At 33.6% G+C, this 17,382-nt stretch overlaps 1 protein-coding gene and 1 long non-coding RNA gene across 8 annotated transcripts in view; one reads left to right on the forward strand and one right to left on the reverse strand.

The window, feature by feature from the left end:
* Positions 1-2,448: 2,448 nt before the first annotated feature.
* On the forward strand, positions 2,449-10,360 carry LOC117206201. Its single transcript, XR_004487352.1, has 2 exons — positions 2,449-2,602; positions 10,021-10,360. It is a non-coding gene; the product is annotated as an uncharacterized LOC117206201 (long non-coding RNA).
* The window catches only part of LOC117206199 (DENN domain-containing protein 5B), a 74,358-nt gene continuing 60,150 nt past the window's right edge, over positions 3,175-17,382 (reverse strand). Inside the window, exons 5-21 of one of the 7 annotated variants that reach the window (XM_033445322.1) lie at positions 16,378-16,849; positions 15,709-15,845; positions 15,445-15,633; positions 15,008-15,182; positions 13,983-14,194; positions 13,694-13,900; positions 13,594-13,602; positions 13,216-13,390; positions 12,868-13,129; positions 11,658-11,765; positions 10,907-11,165; positions 10,463-10,730; positions 10,005-10,317; positions 6,991-7,167; positions 6,689-6,899; positions 6,393-6,608; positions 3,175-6,291 (exon numbers count right to left, since the gene is read on the reverse strand). In XM_033445322.1, the coding sequence (XP_033301213.1) occupies positions 6,419-6,608; positions 6,689-6,899; positions 6,991-7,167; positions 10,005-10,317; positions 10,463-10,730; positions 10,907-11,165; positions 11,658-11,765; positions 12,868-13,129; positions 13,216-13,390; positions 13,594-13,602; positions 13,694-13,900; positions 13,983-14,194; positions 15,008-15,182; positions 15,445-15,633; positions 15,709-15,845; positions 16,378-16,849 (3,364 nt within the window). In that variant the 3' untranslated portion in view covers positions 3,175-6,291; positions 6,393-6,418. Of the gene's footprint in view, positions 6,609-6,688; positions 6,900-6,990; positions 7,168-10,004; positions 10,318-10,462; positions 10,731-10,906; positions 11,166-11,657; positions 11,766-12,731; positions 12,768-12,867; positions 13,130-13,215; positions 13,391-13,593; positions 13,603-13,693; positions 13,901-13,982; positions 14,195-15,007; positions 15,183-15,444; positions 15,634-15,708; positions 15,846-16,377; positions 16,850-17,382 lie in introns of all 7 variants that reach the window. The other 6 variants (XM_033445323.1, XM_033445324.1, XM_033445326.1 and 3 more) reach the window with 6 other exon arrangements.

Raw genomic sequence — 17,382 nt, forward strand, 5'->3', positions numbered from 1 at the left:
TCCTCGGGGCCGTCCTTCCAAACTGGGACGTTTGGTTGGACGGCGGCGGGCCTCCGCCGACCTACAGGGTGACGCAGGTGCTCACCAGATACGGCTGCTTCGGTGAGTATCTGCACCGAATCGGGAAGGAGGCGACCGCGCGCTGCCACCATTGCAATGCGAGCGTGGATTCGGCGCAGCACACGCTGGAATACTGCCCGGCGTGGGCGCGGCCGCGCCACGACCTCATCGCGGAAATCGGATGGGACCTCTCGCCGCCGACGATCCTCGAGGCATTGTTGGTAAGCGAGAGAAGGAGGAGGGCCGTGACCTCCTTCTGTGAGCAAGTTATGCTTCGAAAAGGGGCCGCGGAGAGGGTGAGGGTGCGGTACTCTCACCCTGAGAGGATTGACCGGCGAGGGCGCGGCAGAGGCCATGGACGCGCTTCAGTGAGGCGCGCTAGGTCCGCCGCGCCCCCCGTTGGGGTGCAAACTTAGGCGCTGGCAGCTCAGCGCCCCGGGGCCGCAAAGCAGCCCAGTAGGGGAACCGGGCTGCCTGGCACGGCGGCTCTGGCAACTAGGCGCAGTGTGACAATGGCCACACACCGCTCCATCAAGCGGTGGTATTAGGCGCCGGCGGGGGGGGGAGCGGTGTATCGCTCACACCGGTTCCCGGACCCCTTTCGATCGCAGCAGGGACGGTCATCGTGGAGGTTTTAGTCGGTTGGAGTCCGGCACTACCACGCCGCTTTTCCCCAGAAGCGACCTGGTGTCCGTGCGGATTTCCTCCACGTTAATGTAAAAAAAAAAAAAAAAGGGACGAGCTGTGTGGCACCTCGATCCAAGATGCTCGTTGCCGTTTGCACGGTAGCGTTCCTTATAATTCCATCGGCTCCTGAAGTGTTGCTTGATCTGGTGGATACGCTGCCAATTGGATACCGGCATGGTAGAACTGTCCTGAAATCACGCTCCCGTAAACTCGTTAGTGTGTCACCTATTAGGAAGTGACAGGGAGTGAAGACAGGGAGAACATTCGGATCAGATGATATGGGATGGTGAATTTGGAGGGGTGAAACGCCATTGTATCTGTCGGTCGTCGAAAAAACTTGTATCCTTTCCTTGTGTTCGTCGGAATGCAATAGGATCCGAAGTTCTTGCAACTCCCTGTTAGCCCCGATGAAATTGGTGCCATTGTCCGTGATAATTGTCGCGCAGTATCCTCGCTGAGAGATGAATCGGCGTAGAGCGCCCAGAAATGCGTAGGTTTATCTATTCAATTCTTTCCCGATTGGTATTTAGACGATGAGCCTTAGTCGGTGTATTTGATCCGTGATGATCGAGATTCATACGGAGGATGAGATTTTCAGTCTTTTGGAGTCGATTGAGTGGATTTCCGCGAAGGTTCGGTTGTACATCTCGAACAATGTGGAAAGCGCGGTTTCGATGATCCAGGTGGAGATCGTCCATTAGAGGATCGGGCGAACGACCGTCCGACGATCGATCTCCCGACGATCGACTGCTCGTTGACCTACCGCTTGAATACTGACCGCTTGACGCGCAGTCGCTTGAAACCCGTGGACTGACCTGAGTGTGCGCTCAGTGTAAATGTGTATGATATCGTTGCCCGCATATATGACACGAACCGGATGTGCATTGGGTAAGCGAATGTCATCTGCCTAGGCAATTTATACAGAGCGATGCCTTTTTTACAACTTCAAGGCGTTTTGTAGCCGATTTGACTTTGAAGACTTTACAATATCTGAGTTCGTGGGGTCCTTTGCAGGTCGGACACACCAACATCCGATCTGTGGTGGCGAATGTGTGTCCTCGTGGTGCGTTCCGACGATAACGGGTGCGTTGCAATCCCCTTTTATCATTGGTGTTGTAGCGTTCGTCTGATCGCCGTTTGCCCTTGTTTGTAAGAAATCTATCAAATGGGTATAATCGGGCAGTCTTTTGTTCGGCAACGTGCGATGCCATTGGCGTACGGTGGACTGCGGTAACTTTGAGGCGATCAGGTCGCATATCACGGTATTCGACGTTAGCGGATCACCTAATTTCTCTAACGCTGTCAAATTTATCTTGACCGTTCATCTGCAGTGACAAACAACTGCGCCAAATGATCAAGTATCGACATCAACAAAGGTAACCACGTGTTTAGCAGAGTACGACCTATCATCAGCAGAAACTAATATTGCAAGAAGAATGCAACAACAAGGACTTCTAAAAAAAGAAAAACATCAATAATACTTCCACGAAAATCACATCAGCTGAAACCCTAATACTTCTGGGAGGACACCAGTAGAACCGAAGATTGCAGCGTCCGCAGAAATAATCACATACTAAAACTCCGCGCTATTATGGAATAATCCGTCACGTGACAATTATCCCATGATAGTCTCAGTATAAATTTCCGTTACACATTGTCCGTTACATATTGTAGTGCTGTATCGTTTACGCGTAATTCGCGTCAAACTCTGCCGTAAAGAGAAACAACACCGCACAAAATTCAACCGTACCTAAGAGATTAATTGTTAATTGTGATTAATACAGTTAGTCTTGCAACAACTATACTAACTCAATACGATATTCCAAGAATGCGATCGACCATACATATAAGCAAGGTGAGAAACTAAATATTGTAATTTTCTTCTTTAATTTCGGACTTGTACCACATGTACGACTTCAATAAAATTATTCATTGATTATTATTGTCAACAATCAAGAAGATATTGAAACTATTTATTTATTCTAAGAGAACCTTAATCCCTCCCGTGCTAGTGCTCTTGCACATAGCGGGTAAGCCGAAACGTGGCATTTAATTTATCAGTTGTATTGATAAGCTAATTAACGCTACCCATACGGTTATATCAACGAATTAGAATGTCAAGGATATAACAGTTTGGAAATTCAAAATAGTGCTGCGCCTTAAAAGGGTGCGACAAGTTTTTGAATCCATTGTATTCAGTCGTTTGCCTTGTTTCAAAAATAATAAATGAGAGTCGAAGCAAATCGAAATAGTTAATAACTATTTCTGGTGGCAGCTACTACCGCTTTGATTTAAATATAATTCGAGAAATCCAAGATTCGAAATCCAGAGTAACACATAACGATTACGAACACCGAAGATAAAAACCAAATTGTAACATCAATACTTAAATATTTAATAATTTTTTAATTATTAAACACAAATCAATCAGTTTTGGTAATTCTTTATTCTACTGTACAGTATTATAGTATTTTGTTTTACATTATATATATACAATTATATTATGTGGCGCTTACCTTGTAAAAGATCCTATTATACGTTACATGAAGCTTTAATTTTTAATTTATATACAAACTTGGTAAGGAATCTATGGAACGATCGAGCATGGATCGTGATTACATGGACATGACTTTTAAATCTTAGATCGATACTTACGCATAAACTACTTGTTTGAGTATTGTGAATAAGCGCACATCGTCATGTTGAAGTGTCTGAAATATTATTACGAAGCTTATATTTTAAGCTCTTTAACTACGTGTTTGCACTAATTATATATCATTTTGCTGATATATGAAGTATTTTACAATCCTTTCCAAGTAAAAATTTATAAAATTATAATCCTAAATATTTTATTTAATAATGAACCATTCTGTATATTAAAAATAACAAAAAAATTCATTTATACATAATTCATTATAGCTTTTAATTTATCTCGCCATTTTTTCTGTAATATTAATATTTTAAAAATATCTATTGTACATATTTTGTATAAATTCCATTTAACATTTGACTTTATTGAAGATCATAGAGAGATTAAAATTATAGGCAACTTTAACATGACGACACCAGGCATGCTCCAAAGCATAATAAAGTAAAATAATATAAAGTGCAACGCACTATCCTCCAATTTAACAACAAAACGATCAGAATACACATTTTACAATTACCTAAAATACAATTTTTTGTTTCCCCTTTTGATTAAACGTGATTATTGTTAAAACAACAAAATATACAATAATCCGTTTAAAACTGATATAAAACATAATTTTATGTGTACAACCGTTTTATTTTTTTCCTACAAAATCTAGGGAAAGTAACCCAACCAGATCATTAAGCGAGTATTTCATTATTTTTGTCAACAATATACAGCAACGTAATTAATTAACAAACAAATCTTAATGTATGTTCCGGATGAAACAACTAATGATACATAACTAACAAATTCTATACTCTTCTTTTTTTTGTCCTATTCATTTTCCTATTCACTTATTAACACATTGCTTTCCACTTCAATATTATTTGATAAAACAGCATACAATAGAATACAAATATAAGTATAGAATACTTAGATATAAAATTTCTATATGATATATACGTTGGTAAATTTATATTTTATAATTGAGGAGATAAAGAATCATTCTATTTTCAGAAAGATTAAAATGTAATAACGGATATTATATAAGAAGTTGAAACTTAACGTTGAAAAATGTATTAAAAGATACTCTTAGTTAATAAGCAATGTGTTAACAGATATTAGAATTAAAATTTTACATCCACGGATCTATGTAAAAGATGACACGGTAAACTTTTAAATTTGGCCACAGGTGCGAGAGACTCGCTATAAATTATTTCTTAATATGTATCAATGTCATGAATGTACACAATGAACACGTGTGAATACATACTTGATGTTTTGACTTTGCAACCTTGTATATTTTATGGTTACATCAACAAAAGATATTTAAAATTATTTCTGCTTGAAATTAATATTTTTTAAAAGATTAGATACAAAAGTAATTAAATTGAAGGTGAATTGTAAATGAGAAATAGTTGTATTAAATTTTTTTACTTAACGAAATATTTTTTCAATGCTTAAAATTCTTTAGAATTAGTAATTCTTTACTTAAAATTAAATTTAATGTTTAATTTTAACTGTGTTTAATATCAGAATAAAATAGCAAAAAAGTAAGTAAATACCCAAAAATTTAGTATCATTGAAATTATTAAGATTTTTTCAAAAATTGTAGTATACCCAAGTAAACTCGTTAAACATTAAAGCTTATAATAAAAAATATTATTCACGCGTGCTTTACGAAGAATGAGCAATAGTACACTGGTTAATAATACGAAAGAACAATTTTTAGCAATGGGATGTGGTATTGAATGTCAGTGAAATGCTAGCGATAAAATTGAACTCTAAAAACTATTTCTTCAAATTAGTGGAGTATTCTACTTATCTTGATCATCAATTACATTAAAACTTCGAAGAAGCAGCTTGCACGTCAAAAATCAGTTGTCACACTTCGAAACTTGTAATAAATGATTAAATCGGTTGGTCCATTTTTTCTTGAATATGCGCATAAATGTTTCATAATATATTACGTGCTTCTGATTTCGAATCGAACTACAATACACTAATTGAATTTCAAATTTTACAAGAGAAGAAATATAAATTGCTAATATTAAGTCTTAAACTTTGACGTTATTGTTTCTTGCAGCTCAGTACTCGTATAAGTAAAAATAAAAAAATCTTCGATCATATCCGATAAAAAAAGGTAAAGGAAATAGTATTAACTAATAAAGCAGGTATCTGTTCACAAGTGTGTATAAACAACGTATTAAAAAATTAATCGACCATTTTCATGATTTAACATAATGTGATTTATGAGAATGGAGAAAGATTAAAATTAACAAGTCGTAAATTTTTTCCTATTCTAATATTTCTCTCGACAAAGTTATATTTCCTATTATTAATGATTTCGATTAATGTAATAAATAATGGAACGTACAAAATTGATATTTATCTTGTCTAACTTATTAATTATTGCAATATACGTTGTTTGCACGCTCTTTAGATATTCTGCTTACGGCAAAAATTGTAAAAAAAACTAAATCCTTAGTAATAATAATATCAATAATACTAATAGTAATAACTAATAGGATCACATCTTTGGTACACGATACGTCAGTTTCAACAATCTTAACTAGTTTCTCTATCAATTATCTACGGCAAGATGGGCGAAATTAGATCATCTATCTTTTCACTGAACTCTTATTGTTATCAATATCATCAACTTCCGGAACAGAGAAAGATCTTTGTTTTCGTTATCACTCATATATCAACTTTCTGTCAAACAATTCATCATTTAAAAACGACTATTTTACATCAGCATAACAGTCTTCATTTGCATTATTAAATTTCTCTTAGATCCTTAATAGTAGAGTTTTACAAAGTTTATCATTTTTCCAATACTATAACATTTATCCTGTTCGCCTCGTATTATTTAGAATTTTATAAATTGTGCCGTTTTAAAGACATGTATCCTACAGGAAAGTATATGATCAAATTTAAGTTATTCTGCAATCATTTAAAAATAAAAATTTTGTAAAGTGCAGCGTATAGCAAAAAATCCAGCATATCTTACCTAATTATTGGAATGTTTATGATAAATTAACATATACTAGAAATTCCATGAGTCAAGCTCTTTTCGAGGACAATGTGAAATTCGCTTAGTGGTTCAAGAATGTGAATAAGGAAATTTAATAATGTAGTATTTCTTAAGAAAGAAGTTTCTTCATACATGTCTGCAGTAGAGCGCGCTTCACTCATTGGCCGAAGCATTGAATGAAGAAGCTGTTCTCTGGAAGAAGAAAGTAGTAATTAAATTTACAGTAATATACCCAACAAATATTTAAGCTATTAAAATTATAACTTATATACCTTGCTGCTAAGCAAATGAATAACTGAAATTTTCCATCTTTACCAAGAGTTTGACTGAATAAGTTAATTTGATCAATAAGATGACAATAACATCTTAAAGTCGTAAATCTTTGATTATTCTCTGCGTGAATTCGTCTATCTCTATTCAGCCTCTGTGAATATTCGTCCATTTCTTCCAGCAAAGAAATTTCAAAATTTTCTTTTACACGTACTGAAACAAATAAAAGTTAACTATTTTATTTATTCGACAATAGAAAGTTTAAAATAAAACTAAAATGAAATAGCTAAAAATAATAACTTACAGAGATAATCCCAAACGTAAAAATTTTTCCCAAATATTCTTTGGTTCTTAAAACCGAATAAAAATATCTGCTCTAAAGATGGCACAAGACCACCTTCCCCACAAAGTAAAGCAGTCAAAGAACCATCCTGACATTCTCTTCTATAGTGGAATTTGACAATCGCGTTTACAGACTCTCCTATAAAATTACATACATTTTTTTGAATGGAAATTTTATAAATTATAAGTTATAATGTAACTTGTATATAGGAAATAATATAATAATTTTGGCAGAAGGAAAAAAGGAGATTGTGGAGATCATAAAGAGCCTGAAGAGATACCTGAAAGAAAAATGTCTTACGCTAAACGTGAAAGAATCGAATGTGATGAGGTTGAAGAAGGGAGGTGGAAAAGTGAAAAAAGTGAACTGGAAATAGAAAAGTGAAGAAATAGAGGATTTTACATATCTAGTATACAGAATGAAAAGAAATGGAAAAGAACAGGAAGTACATATCAGAAAAAGAGTTAAGAAAAAAAGGCAGAAAAGGCAGAGAAAAAGGGTTAGGAAAAGGAATGTTTGGAAAGGTTTGGAGAAAATGAATATGATTACTCGATAAACTAATATGAACAATCACAGAATACAGAGTAAGATATGGGCGTGGAAAGAGATAGAGAGACTCTGCATGGAAAGTATTTTAGATTGATATTAGGTGTGGATTGGTATATTCTAAGATACTTGATAAGAGAGGAACTAAAAAGAGACATGACGAGAATGAGAGCGAGAATAAGGACATAGAGCTTTGAAAGAAAACTGAAGAGTGGAGAATATAAAAAAGAGAGAAGGGGAATATAAGGAAGAAACTAGACGGAGCCTGGTAAAGGAGAGTGCATGGAAGAAAATAGAGGGAATAGGAGGAAGAGCGGAGGAGGAAGGTGGAGGCAAGGGTAAAAATAGGAGATGGAAGACATAGAGAGAGAAAAGCAGAATGTAGAAAGAGGAAAGGAGAGAAGGCAATAAGAGCGAAAGAAATGCCAATACATCTGAAGAAAAGATGAAATGAGGATAAAGTGAGGAGACTCACAAGATTCAGATTAGGCAACGAGATTGGGGAAGGAAAATATTGATTAAAGTAAGAGAGAAAGGAGTGTAGGCTGTGTGGAAAAGAAAAAGAGACATAGGAATATGTGCAAGAGATATATGTGAGGAAGAACCGAGAGGATAGCAGGAAAATGTAGAGAGGATATTAGGAGAGGAAAGGAAGGCGAAGAGTGGGTGGACAACATAGAGAAGGAAAGATTGAAAATGACTGAAGGGTAAAGGGAGGGTAAGAAGGAGCAGAGTAATGAAATAAAAATAAGGCCAAAAAGAGATGGTTTAGCCAATAAGTTAGATAGTGTAAGGTAGGTGCAATAAAGATCAAATTCTACCATATAGACGAGTGTTTAGTATATAGATAGGATGGAAATGAGACAATTAAATCTAGGATAGCATAAGATAGAATAAGCTAGTTAAGTAGATAAGGAAATACAGAATAAGAATTATTGTAGAACAAAGGGCATTTTGTAATCCCAAAGGAAAAGAAATAAAACATTATAACTACTATAACTTGTACATGTGTTACGACCGTTCGCGGAGAGACGCGGTCGCGAGGAAAACGCGTCAGCGAGAGGCGTAAATTCTCGCTACGATTCGGTGAATCGACGCCGCGAAGTAGTCGTTCCCCTGTTTCGGTTAAGATAACAGAGGTGGTTGATTGAATATGACACAGTAGTAAGTTATATTTCACCGTTTATTCCACAACTTATAACGAGGATAGTTACACTGGTGCGTGTGTACGAGATGATTGAGTGACTGATCTGCGGGTGTGTCTACCCGCTCGAAGGATGTTGACCGTTCGAAGGATGTGAAATCAGTACTGTACTGGGAGACGATGATGTGTCGGAGGAAAGCTAAGGATGGGTGTGTCTAGCGCACGGGACCATCGGATTTGTTGGTGCCGATGTTATTTAGGAGAGTGAGGGAATAGGCTTCGTTTTTAATTGGTTAAACGAAGGGTCTTAACCGCCCTCGAGAGAAAGTGGTTAGTGGGAGGAAAGTTGCAGCGTGCGTGAGAAAAACCAGCTTTCCCTTGTCCAGCCGTGGTAGACAATAGTGTTTAGAAATTCTTCGGAAACAGATGTTTGTTTTGTTTAAAGGACCTTTTCTAGGAAATCTATAAGATTTATGGACGGTGCTTAAAACTATGGAGGATACGCTGCGAGTATCCGAAGACATCTGGTTGCCACATTGCCCGCGGTGTGTGGCCTGGGCTAGGTAGAGTGTTACGCGACGTAACAACATGTATAATATGAATCACCTAAGAATTGAAGCTGAAATATTTTTGATACTATTATATCGAAAATGTTTCAGATAAAAATTGTATGGTTTCAAGGAAGGCATGTTCTAATGTTATTAATTTTTCTGCAGGTGGGTGCTTACAGATTGTATGAAGGTTAGCTTTGTTTTTTTAAATGAAATCATGTACTTTGTAATGCATTAATGGATATAATTTAGAGATTCTTTACAAAAAATTATTTAGCTACATGTATTGAAAAGCTATTAGATCTTTTATATGATAAATTTTACAAAATAGAAGTCAAAATATCTACTAAAGTAATAGTTTTTCGATACAAGTAGGTAAATGATATTTTATGGTAAATCTCAAGCTGTATCGCTTAAAGCATTACAAAATACATGATTCTATTTAAAAAAAAAAACAAAGTTGATCACAGCACGACTTTTAAGCGCCCACCAATAGACTAACTAATAATAAATAATAAAGCTAACAATATTAAAATATCTAAAACATTTTTTAATATAATTAATAGCTTCGAAGATATTTCAATTTCACCTTTTAAGTGATTCAACCTGTATATAAGTGAAAATATATAAATGATTACATATGAATGTATATATATTTTTTTCGTTGGCATAATATAAGCATTTAAATTTACTTTCTGAATTAGAAAAGGTGTATGTACTTCAATAATATTTACCTAACATATGTTGCAGTTCGACTTGAGACACTATAGGACGTCTAGGTATACTAGGAGACCTACATCTTGGTGGTGTTGAACATGATTCAACCAATTCTTCACTATCGATATTACGTGGTACCAAGGCACCTACTAATAATCTTTCAGTAGATCCATCATCGATACCTCTGCCAAGCCATCTACCACAAGGGAATTTAAATGTGTGCCCTGTAACTTCATTTCTCACCACAACATGTTCTACCATCCATTTTGGCGAAAGACCTGTATTGTCATGTCCTATACGTAATGTAGAGAGCACGCCCAAATTCTTATGCTAAAATAAACGTTATAAAATTATGTAAAGTCATGAAAAATAATTAATTCTCTTAACATTCTATATTTTCTAAAATTCAGAAAATGTTAAATATGAAATGAGTCATGAAATGTTAAATATGAATTATGTATTTATAAGAACATACATGAAACACAAATTCCAACGCTCCCTTGGGAATTGGCACTGGATTTGTTTCACACAATGTACCAGAAATAGCGATCCAACTGTTTGCCGAAGTAGTAGCTGCGCTAGCTTTTCGACTGGGAAATATAACGACCCTGTATGGCAATTTCGTAGTTGGATAATTGTTTGTAAAGCAGAAGTAATCGACGGCATTCAACGTTAAAAGATGGTATAAGAATTGTTCCTTTTCTTCTTCGCAACGCAAAAATGCCGAGCGTTTATACTGACTTCTAAAAGCAAAATGACATAAAAAATCTTCAATTTTATTACTTATATAATATTCTACAATATAACCAAAAATGTTAACTATTACTTATGTTAGTTGTAAAACACGTTGTAACAACTAAAAGCCAATTTATCAATATTATAAAACTTAAGTAATTAGTAGTATTTCTACCAATCTTACCTTAACAATCTGGTATCTGATAATAAAGTTTTCAAATGACGAGAAAGAAGTTTCTTTTCAAGTGCTAATCGAACCCAGGCTCTAGCATATCCAATATGCGTTTTAATATCAGTCATTGCCTGTACATTCCGAATATCAAAAAGCAAAGAATTAGGCAAAGGCCTCAAATGTTCAGGGCCAATTTTTCTGTCGCCAGGAGACTTGTGCTTATCCGTGCCTCGTGTAGGCGAGTCGATCTCCAATGCCAGGTTTGGTAGATCTGTTATTGTTAACAAATATAGAAATCTAATTACACAATAATTTCAAATAGACAAAATAATTGAAACTCGTTTTTCACACTTTTATAAAAAGTACTTTTAACACTGCATGCAAATGATAATCTCATGCTTTGGACGAAAAAGAAATAGATGCATCCTGGAAGAATCATTTCAGGCATTCCATGTACGAAATACAAATGTTTTTATTTTTAATTTAAAATTACGTTATACATGCTAATTATTTCATATTTTTGTAGTACATCACTAATGAACTAATAAAAGGAAATCGCTTTTGACATTACATATCTACGATACCTACAAGTTGTGTGAATATGTATTAAAAACTGTCTTTTAATGTTTAAGACATATATCAAATCATGCGATTTGCTAATATTTATTATGATTATTACATTTAAATATAGAAATAGTGTGTATATATGTATTAGAGAAAAAGCTGATCGAATTACTTGTGGCAAGCCAACGCTAGGGCTTACCATTAAAATTCTCCTTGATATAAGAAGCAATTTCAAAAATATTTTTGCCCTTTAAAGATGAAATTAAACGCTCTGGTAATCCAAAAAAGCTACTTGGTGATTTCTTGGCTATTTACAATAAAGAAAAATAAAACGCAAATAAAAATCAACTGAAAAAGAAACATTGATCCACGTTTTAAATAATATTGTGACTCAAAAAGCAATATTTCTAATTTCAATAAAGTAAAGAATTATTCTTTATTTCGTTGTGATACTAAAAGAAGAAATTATTAATTTGTATTAATATTACTTTGATACTAGATAACTAGCTCTTTGCTAGAGCTTTAATATTTGAAACTACTTAATATTTTGGACTATTTATGAAACTTTAATATTTAAAAATGTTTCAATGATACTTTAAAATTATAGTTTAAAATATTTTATTTACTCTTTGAGTTACATTACCATCATAAGTAGAGGACAATATATTTAATACAGTCAACCCTCCTATTACACGATTAATTAATTGCATTGTACTGAAACCGTGTTAAGCGAAATCAAAACAATGTAGTAAAACATACATATGTGCTATATGAATGTTGTTCATATGAATGAATATTTATTAAGTCGTGGTATATAAAATCGTTTTGCAATTTTTGTGCTGTGTTATATCGAAACCGAATTTTTATACTGCTTTGTTATAAGAGGTTGAGTGTAATAATACCTATAATAAATAAAATTTTAAATAAAATGAAAATGAATAACACCTATGAAGTAAGCATGAAAAAGGAAGTAGGCAGCAATTTGATCATATAAAGAAATATTTGTATTATGTTCTGCAATTCTAAATTATACTTCATAATAGCAAAACACTATATTTAAAACATGTGATTTTACAGAATCAATATTCTCTCGGAAATAACAGTCAAACATATTCACTATAGTATGTGCACGTTTAGCAAAAACATGTAGAATCAAATAAATAATTATTTATGAATAATGTGTCACTTACAACTAAGGGAGTGCAGAGTATCTACGTATGAGAAACTAATCTCTACTTTTAACACTTTATCTGAAATAGAATAAGACACGTACAATCGAGACGTTTCCGTAGGACGCACCACGCTAACGCTGCATTTCCAAACGTCATGAATTTTAGTAAATATTACAGTTTCGATGATGAAGTGCGATGTGTGTAACAGATATCAAAGTATAACAAATTTCCACATACCAGGAGAAAGAAAATTAGGATCTATTGGTTTACTCGGGTCGTTGCACTCTTCTTCTTGATACATGGCAAGATGCGACCAAAGAGCGCTTTTCCCTTGTTTATTTTGCAATCCATGACTCCAAACTCGTTCTAGGAGATCACAGAGACTGGCAACTAGCGTATTTTCTTCGACATCGGATAACGATTCACCGCCATGACCTAATGCAACTGCTTCAGAACCCATTTTTTCAACCAACATTCTTTTTGTTTTTGATTTACAATCCTTAAAACAAACACAAAAAAGCAGATTAACGTAACTTTCTCGTGTTAATAAATTTACTTATTTTATTTTCATTTTAGTAAATATACTTTGAGCAATTTTTCAACAAATGTCCAATTTGCTTGTGCTATTAATGCTGGACTCATATCTGCAGAGAGCTTAGTTTGAGGTCGAGGTGATTGTGTTTCTTGAGGTACTGGAGTTTTCCCATTTGACTCCATAGATTTCATTTTATACTTCCACTGAGTCTGACCTCTCCGACTACTGTTATAGATATAAAATTAATTAAACTCTAAGAATAGAAATAAAAATTGTATGAATAAATAAAATATTTAGACAATAATTATAATAGCTGATTTTCAGGATACTGCGAATAAAAAATAAAACAGTGAATCAAATTATATGATAGTATACAGTAACCTCAGATATACATGTATAATGCTGTAAAATTTCAAGTAAATTCTTACCGAAGTATACTACACGTGAAGCAGGAAATAAAATAATAACCGTTAATATTTCTTGTGTTGATCTAATTGTCAGAAAAATGCATTTGTTCAAAATATTTACCTTTGAGTTGGCTCCTTATTTAATGCTACACTGTCTAACAAGGGAAAACTTCGAAAATACGCTGCTCTATGAGGAACGATCTCTGTAGGTGGATTCGTTTCAAAATCTACGTTTGTCAACCTTTGTTCCAATACCTTTTGCGATTCTTCAATACTTGTACAAGGTTCATAACGTGTCGATCTTACAATACCTTCTCCAACTTTTTTCCTATAATAAACAAGAATAACTTTATCATTTGGGAGAATATCACAGAATAATGGTACAAAAAATTTATCTTTCTTATGCTTACCTTAAGAGAGAAATTCTTTGATCAAAAACTCGTGTGTTAAAATCAAGCTCACTCCACGTTGACATAACTTTGCTGTCGACAAGAGATGCAAACATTTGTGTTTCTAGAAACCTTGATAAAAATGGCAAATGCTGTGTAGGTTGGTCAGATAAAAATGTAGCCTTATCAAAAACATGCATACTATCCCTATTATTCAACCATTCATCTTTGTCCTGAAAGAAACAATCGTTTTTCTTCCTCAAATACAGTTTAATATTTATGTTAAATATTATTTATATTATTTATATTTTATAATTCATATTATATAGATGTCATTTATATTATTATAGATATTAGATATTAATTTATATAAATATTATTTTCATAGATATTCATTTATATAAATATAAATATTAGTAGGTAAAAAAGGTAAAAACAGATCGAAATAAACACATTTATTCTTATTTTTGAATTAACGAGTAGCGAGTTTGCTTTTGAACGAACTACATTTGTTTAATTTTATGATAGAGCTTCGAAATAATATCCTTACGCATAAACATAAGTCTGCAAACGTTTTACTATTGTCTGTCCTATTCTTCCTATTTGTATAGTTTGAATTTGTTGAAAACTTTCTTTAGTTTTGTTGTGAAATATTTGAACATTATCAATGTATGTTTCACAAGTCCGATTTAAATCGTGGAGCGAGCACAATAGGAAATAGGATCTTCACGACTTATTCAACTACTTGCAAATCGCTTGTTTCAAAGTATCCTAACTGCTTCTAACTGAAATGCGTTTGAGCATCATCCTGCATAAAATATATACATCACATTTAAATGTGTAAGTATTTAAGAAATTAACACATGATTCTCCGGTTCATTTCCCATGGAGAAATGAGTCCGAATAAAAACTCATTGTAACTCAAAAATGATAATAAATAGAACATATGTTTATACGAACTTTTCTTATCTTTTTCGCGTACTAAATCAATTTCTAAGGAGATTCTTATATATTATGAAGCAACTTATATGAATACTCTTTCGCACCTGACTTGGTTGAATAACGAAGTGTTCGTAATTAGAAAAAATCTGTACAAAACGGTTCAAAAAAATCTCTCTAATGGCATTGTTAAACATAAGCATCTCTTGATATTCTTCTTGAGGTGAGAGTATCTGCTCTTTCACGTTATCTTCCACTGAATCAATATCTTCCACGTTCACTGCAAGAAAAATGGATACTAAACAAAAATGACCAAATGATGCTCTAAAACTAAACATATCTATATTTAGTTAAAAAGCTCCTTTACTATATTTAGCATACAATAACTACCAAAATGTTTAATTCACCTAAGTAAGTCTTCTATTATTAGAGCTCTTAGAAAGAAAGCAGAAAAATTTTACATAAATAAATTTAAAGAAATTTATATACAAGAATTTATATAAAAATATATATAAATAAAATTATATAAAATAAAAAATCTTTACCAGTTCTTTTAGCGATATCTACTATCCTTTGTAACGTGTCTGATTGTGACGTCGGTTCCGGTCGATTCCAATCCAAGACATCGTGTAACGAATGTTTTCTGCGAGGAAGATGACATCCAGAACCAGGAAGCGTCAAACTACTAGTCATGATGTCACCGTTATAATGATTTATGACCGTGTTATCAGTCCTGAAAAAACATTTTGATCTTAACAGTTGAAAAATACTCATATAAAAAAGAAAAAGATGAACATTTTCAACTTACTTTCCCGCGTGTGGTACTTTGTACTTGTTTAAGAGAGCTCTAATCTCGGCAATAAATTGCATTTTATGTGGAAATACAGGTAACTCTTCTGGAAATTGGCTACTTTGCTTATCTATATCTACATAACAAAGATTTGCCTGTAATCAAGAAACAGAATCTAAAATAGCGTCATCTCAAACACAAAATTAAAAGAAGAAAAAAGAGAAGACATTTTAACTACGTCAGATTAGATTAAATAACATAAAATAATCTTAAATTCAAACTAGTTCACATATTTCGCATAACTTGGATTAGAAGATTTTCAAATTTTTGCCAAATTCTCTATCTTAGTAAATCTATTCTATCATAAAACAGAAATGCATACAAGAGAAAAATGACTAATTTTTTAAATGTCCGCTCCAACTAACATATTCGGTGTTACTAGCGCATTTTTATTTTTGTATATTTCAACAAATAATTTTAGGAACACAAATAAAATAGTGAAATAAATATATTTTCAAAGAAACACGCAACTCCTAAAGAGAGGTATTCCTTTATTTTAATAGCGGAGAATCAAATTTTTTTCGGATCTAAAGCATTTGATTTTCCATTTAATTTTCATAATAATTTTCAATATACAAGATGATAGAAATTTTAAGGCCCTGATTTTGAAAAGCGCTAAACACTCACTTCGCTGGCAATTTTCAATACACCGCCCTCACTTTGCGCGTGCAAACCCATTATAAATGGTACCGGCGCGTCCAAGAAGTGATGTAGACTGGCGGGCAATATCGGCACGTACACATGTTGCCAGGAAAACGGAAAGAGAAGCGCCGTTATGCATTCGGATACCACCATCAACTTGTGGAAATCTGAACTTCTGAGTAATACTTGATTCTCCAATAGGACACATGTAAACAATTGAATCACACAATCCGCTCCAAGCCATGTGAATATATCCTTCAGAGGGTAATCTAGCATTTGTAACTCCTGCGATGGCGTTGGCTGATGGATAACCAGCTCTAATGGCGATTTCGCTGGCTCGTCATTGGGAATGAAGAACTTTAACGACTTTCCAGGTAATGGTACCGGCACATTGTACAACAAATTGTATACATATGACTCTAAACTAAGACCAGGTCCTGGATGTCTAGGAACACATCTATAAAGATAAATATTCTGTTAGCTCCCAATAAGTAGTGTATATATAATAGGAATGTAAGCTTCGATATTGCCTTAAGTTTTACGTAGTTTTAAATGTATATAGCTCTAACTTTCTCTCGCCCGTGGAAATTATAGTTTTGAAAAGGCTTATATTTCTTGATAGATGATTAATTTCCTAAAAGAATTTTCTGATTCTATAAATTCCACTTAAAATGTGTAATGGTGTCCATAGTACATTTATTCTTTGATTTTTTGTAAGCAAAAACGTTATTTTGCGTTATCTATACTTTTTACTGAGTGATAGTATATTAATTGATTGGTTAAATTATACAAGCTTCAGCTTTCTTTAATATTTAACTCCACAAAAGTAATAAAGGAGTAAAATGAATTTTGAAGAAATTTAAAAAAATAATACGAATCATTGGAAATTTTGAAAAATTTATTTGAAAACTAAAATTTCGTACTTCTTGTCACTAAAAATGTTAATTTATAATATCTTCAAAGGAAACTTAACTTAATTTGGCTTGGGAT

The sequence above is a fragment of the Bombus bifarius genome, unplaced genomic scaffold (genome assembly GCF_011952205.1).
Source record: "Bombus bifarius isolate JDL3187 unplaced genomic scaffold, Bbif_JDL3187 scf7180000007998, whole genome shotgun sequence".
Taxonomy (NCBI): Eukaryota; Metazoa; Arthropoda; class Insecta; order Hymenoptera; family Apidae; genus Bombus; species Bombus bifarius.